This window comes from Pinus tabuliformis, chromosome 6 (assembly GCF_031772625.1).
Source record: "Pinus tabuliformis cultivar Carrire ecotype Pingquan chromosome 6, CPIR1, whole genome shotgun sequence".
Classification (NCBI taxonomy): Eukaryota; Viridiplantae; Streptophyta; class Pinopsida; order Pinales; family Pinaceae; genus Pinus; species Pinus tabuliformis.
In genome coordinates, this window is record NC_142292.1 from 1,531,564,109 (window position 1) to 1,531,569,565 (window position 5,457).

At 36.6% G+C, this 5,457-nt stretch overlaps 1 protein-coding gene across 1 annotated transcript; it reads left to right on the forward strand.

Annotated features, from left to right (window-relative positions):
- The first annotated feature begins 672 nt into the window (after window positions 1-672).
- On the forward strand, window positions 673-4,706 carry LOC149264564 (cation-dependent phenylpropanoid and flavonoid 8-O-methyltransferase 1-like). Its single transcript, XM_089428377.1, has 6 exons — window positions 673-830; window positions 1,121-1,200; window positions 2,380-2,462; window positions 2,595-2,739; window positions 3,622-3,750; window positions 4,236-4,706. The coding sequence occupies exons 1-6, from the start codon at window positions 749-751 to the stop codon at window positions 4,530-4,532; spliced, it is 816 nt and encodes a 271-aa protein (XP_089284503.1). The 5' UTR covers window positions 673-748; the 3' UTR covers window positions 4,533-4,706.
- Window positions 4,707-5,457: the final 751 nt, after the last annotated feature.

Sequence of the window (5,457 nt, forward strand, 5' to 3'; positions counted from 1 at the left end):
AGCTACCTTTACTAATCGAAAACGGCCAAAGGGTCGGCCATCGAAGTGTTTCCACCGAACACATTTGCAGAAACAGCTGACGTCTGCAATACGACGTGATTGCACATCACAGAAAAGGACGCAGGGATGGCCCGGGGTGCAGTGGCTGTTCGTGAAAAAGACCGAATATGTGTACCCTTTGAAAAGACTGCCGGTTGCATTATTGAGGTAACGGCAGCCATTAACGTCCACCTTCCTAACTATTTCGAACGGGTCGAAGCCGTACTAACCCAAACGGGGGAGGCAAGCTTTAAAGCGAGCTGGGCACTTCCCATTTGCATTCCGCAGACCATTTTACCGCCACACACGCGGCGGGTTCTCATCAAAAGTATAGACGATTCTGCAGAGATTCTGTCGGCTTCTGTCATGCGGACGACGGTGTCATTTTAACCGGCACGTTTACGTCTCCAACTGCAAGTGTCCCCACCGTTTTCTGGTCACCAACGCCCGCCTGGGCGGCCGAGCGTCACGAAATTAATTCAGCATTCACCCAGTACCATCCCCATCAACTCGTGATTATTTTATGCAGTCTTAATCGCATGATTATTGGAGGATTGAATAAACCTAATCCGCCTTGGTGGCCTCTCATAATTCATGCAGCAGCCATGGAAATTGCCTATAAATTAGGACCCCCTCCCCCTTGATTCTCCACCGGCTTCTGAGCTCTCGATCCTCGCAGGCCCTTTTTATTTCCCTGGTGAACGATACGATGGGCTCGCACGCTGAGAATGGCAACGGGGTGGAGGTTGTTGATCCAACGGACTTAACTGACATCGAGAATGGGAAACCAGGTGCTGCCATACCTAACATATTATCTAATCTATTTTTTTGCTTTCTCCAACATTTGTATTCATGGTCTCGCTGAGTTTCGAAATCGTTTTTATACTTTATTTTCCATTAATGTTGTCATGGAAATCTGTGACAAAAAAGTTAGCTCATTCTGCGTTCTCCATTCATGGTGTCATGAAAATCTGTGACAGTAAAGTTAGTTGATTCAGCATTCATGGTGATCTCAGCTTCGTTATTGAGTATTTATTCATATGGAACAGTAATGTTGACTCCTTCGATTTGGTGTGCCAAGGTTATGACAAGCGTACGCTGCCTGCGGACTGGAAGTTTGGAGTGAAGCTTCAAAACGTTATGGAAGAATCCATTTACAAGGTATCCATTGCTAAAATGGATCCATGCTTTGTTTCTACATCCCTAATCTCTACTTCTGCAGTGTTTTGCTAAATCAGTTTAACTTCATTTTAATCTCACACTAATGAAATGACCAGAGGAATTTGAGAATCCATCTGCAAGGTATTTTAGGTTTAAATTGCTACTTGCTATGTATCTCAATCTCCACTTGCTTCAAAGAGTCACAGTTTAGATTCAGTTTAACTTCATTTTAATCTCGCTAAAGAAATGACCAGAGGAATTTGAGAATCCATCTGCAAGGTATTTTAGGTTAAAATTGCTAGTTGCTTTGTATCTCAATCTCCACTGGCTTCGGAGAGCCAGTTTAGATTCATTTTAATTTAATGTTTATTAAGTTTTAGGATTCTTTCCTTCCATGTGAATTTTTTTTTTTAACTTATTATATATAATATTTTCTGAAATAAATTTTTAATATTTTTTTTGATGGGATAAAATTTAAATTTATTTCAAATTAAAAAATAAAATTAATATGAGTAAAAATTATTTTATTTCTAATCAAATAAAATTTATTTTAAAATATTATTACTAAAAAATATTTAACAAATTTAAATTGCTAAATTTAAATGAATTTAAGTGGTAGATTTGAATAGCTATATAAATTAAACCGTGGATAAACCCAAATAGCCATCAAAATACTGATGGCTGATAAATGCTCGTAGTTATGAAAATATTTATATATTATTTAAGTAAAACAAAAAAAATTTAAAAACTTTTTACTGGACGGAGTCACTCACTCATTCCGATGGGTGAGGGCTCTACGGTTAAAGAGAAGAACTCGGGTTGCTCGACTATAATGATGCGTAAGCGGGTTTGACTGTTAAAGAGAAATTTTTGGATTATATATGTCACAAAAAATATTCTGAATTTACATAAAACAAACGAAATTAAAACATGATCCTTGGAATATTCTGATCGGAGCTTATTAAATATATACCATCCATAAATTTTTATATGTAAAATTGTATAACCACAAAAAAATATTTTCAACTTTCCTAATTTTTGTTTTTTAATGAAAATTCTCGAAAACAGACCACTCCTATCAGAAGTAATTACAACTTTGTTTAGATAATAATTTAGAATACAAATATGAAGTTCATAAATTTAACAAACTGAAGTGTAAAATGCGCTTTACTGTTTCAGTACATGCTGGATACATTCACCCGCCATCGGGAGGACGAGGCGTCCAAGGAGCTCTGGGAACGAACATGGAACCTGACACAGAGGTGAGCTAACTGGTTGCTGAATTCTGTACTGTTGTGTTTATGAGAAATTAAGTTGCAGGAGGCTGCTGCGTCGTGAAAAAAAAAAAGTGTAAGGAATATGAATGTAAATGAAGCTGGGAGAAAGATGTGCAGAGGGGAGATGATGACATTGCCAGATCAGGTGCAGTTCCTGCGCTTGATGGTAAAGATGTCAGGTGCTAAAAAGGCATTGGAGATCGGAGTTTTCACTGGCTATTCATTGCTCAATATCGCTCTCGCTCTTCCTTCTGATGGCAAGGTCAGTGTATGAATGTAATTAATTCCCGTTGTACCATACCTCCCGCCGACACAGCATCTATGGTAACTGATACCTTGTGATTGTTTATTATTATCTGATTTTTAATTTTTAAAATTAAATTATTATCCTGCCAAATAAAAGCAGTGGTTTATAATGCGGTTTTTTGGAAGCTTTTCTGCTGGGTTTTTCCGGTCAAAATGCAGCAATTTATTGGAATCCCAAGTTTGATAGCTAGTTTCTGCACAATCAAAGCGTCCCAGGGGTTTTCCAGGGCGCTGAATCCAAATATGCAGTTAAAAAATCATTTTAACTGCAACAAATCAAGATTTAACTTAAACTCAATTTCTTTCGCTAGATTCTGTCACCGAAATCTCCAAAAAATTGCATTATAGACAAATGGTTTTGTAATTTATGATTTTTTAGTTCAATTATTATTATTATAAATAAAATGGCATTCTAATTTATGATTTTTTTTTTACCTTACTCAAATTTATTTTGAAATTTAATGCATAAGAGTTAAATCAAATAATTGAAACAATGAACTTGGTTCCATCCATAAAATCTTGTGTACAATGAGTTCAACAACTATTCATCAAATTCTAAAATCTACAATCAAATTAAACATCCAATCAATATAACAACTCTCATAGTATGAATCAGTTTTTTTTTCAGAAGAAAAAAAACCAAATATATTATATTACAGGAAATCAGTTTTTTTTATTTATAAAGGGATTTATCCAATCAATATAACAACTCTCCATAGTATGAATCAGTTTTTTCAAATTTAAAAAGGAAATCCCTTTATGCACACCATATTGTTCCCCCTTAAATTTACAAAGCTAAGGAATTCATATGTTAGTGTGATTCTTGTTTTTGGGGTAGGTGGTAGCTGTGGATCCAGGAGATGACCCCAAATTTGGCTGGCCGTGCTTCGTTAAGGCTGGAGTTGCAGACAAGGTGGAGATCAAGAAAACTACAGGGTTGGACTATTTGGATTCCCTTATTCAAAAGGTATTGATTTGTATTAATATAAATAATTAGTAGGGTTGGACTATTTGGATTCCTAATTTGTATTAATATAAATAATTAGCCGGTTAGGTTAATGGAATGAGGTTGGGTTACTGGAATGAGTCTAGACTGTAGATTTTAGGAATAATCGAGTTTAGGCTTCTGTGATCCATATCAAGTTAGAGAAAGATTTCGGCGAAAATCACATGGAATCTCATTTGTCGACGCGTTTCGAACCAACTAGTGTGGTTCATCGTCAGGACAAGATGAAGAAACAGATCTAGCTCCTCATGCTAAATAGTCTGAGATTCCATGTGATTTTCACCAAAATCTTTCTCTAACTAGATTTTAGAAATATTTTGGAATTTTGAAAAGATTGAATAATTGAGTTCATTATTTTTTAACAATTTTTGAAAATATTTAGAAATCTTAAAATATTCCATAGATCTAATCATTACCGGTTCTGAAACACATATTTTTGCTTGAAGGGGGAGAAGGATTGCTTCGACTTTGCTTTCGTGGACGCAGACAAAGTGAACTACGTGAACTATCATCCACGGCTGATGAAGTTAGTGCGCGTGGGGGGCGTCATAATTTACGACGACACCCTCTGGTTTGGTCTGGTGGGAGGAAAGGATCCCCACAACCTGCTGAAGAATGATTACATGAGGACTTCTCTGGAGGGTATCAAGGCCATCAACTCCATGGTAGCCAACGACCCCAACTTGGAGGTCGCCACAGTCTTTATGGGATATGGTGTCACTGTTTGTTACCGCACTGCTTAGTTAGGTTCAAACTAGTCCTCCGTCATTCTGCTATGTATGTTTATGATAATGGCGTCGATTTCTGATATAGGTGGTTTTTCAATGTTGCTATCGTCGTGTTTTCTGTTTAGCCAGAATGTTTCGATCGTCATGGTTTCTGTTAAAGCCAGAATAAAATTAGCCGGTTGCAGTTCAGATTATGGATTCATATTGCTGGGCATGAGAGCAAATTGAGTGTATGGTTTTCTGAAATTTCATCTTCTTTTGTTAAGATTATGGATTAATATTTCTGCGTATGGGAGTAAATTTGGTTACATAAAATGATTTTTGAATTGAGGTTTCTGTGATCCATATCAGGTTTATGAGAAATTTTTTGGCGTAAATTACAGGATAAATCATTTGTCGACGTTTTTCGAACCAACAAGTGTGATTCATCGTCAAAACAAATTAGTTCGAAACACATCAACAAATAATTTATCAGCGGAAAATTTTTTTATAAAAATAATTTTTCCCAAATTTGATTTGCACCTTTGACTATGCTACATTCTGCGTACGTCGCTATCCGTCAAACGTGAAGTCGCGACTCGTGAGCATGATGTTTATCTTTCTCAAAAATTTCAGTGGCTCTTCATATGCATCTTGGGCTACCATGACAAAGATTGAGCCTGCATCGCGGAAAAGTCAGGGTTGTCTCTAACCCCACAAAAAATAATACAATAATGGCAGGTGTTCATATTTTGTCTTTTTGACCAATAATTGCATATTCATCAGATTGGCGTGGGGCGGCGTGTTGGATACTCCCATCACCATAGAAGGCAACTTCGTGGAAATGTTATAATTCACGAGTTTTTTCAACATTAGTGTTACATCACTTCAATGTTCCCTTTCAACAATGTCATGGTACATTAATGACCAAACGTTCAACGAAAGGTTACCGCTTTTCAAT

Excerpts from the sequence above, each read along its gene's own strand:
- LOC149264564 (XM_089428377.1), top strand. The coding sequence starts at position 749 with ATGGGCTCGCACGCTGAGAATGGCAACGGGGTGGAGGTTGTTGATCCA. Across the intron at positions 831-1,120 it reads CATCGAGAATGGGAAACCAG|GTTATGACAAGCGTACGCTG; the intron begins GTGCTGCCATAC and ends TGGTGTGCCAAG. Across the intron at positions 1,201-2,379 it reads TGGAAGAATCCATTTACAAG|TACATGCTGGATACATTCAC; the intron begins GTATCCATTGCT and ends TTACTGTTTCAG.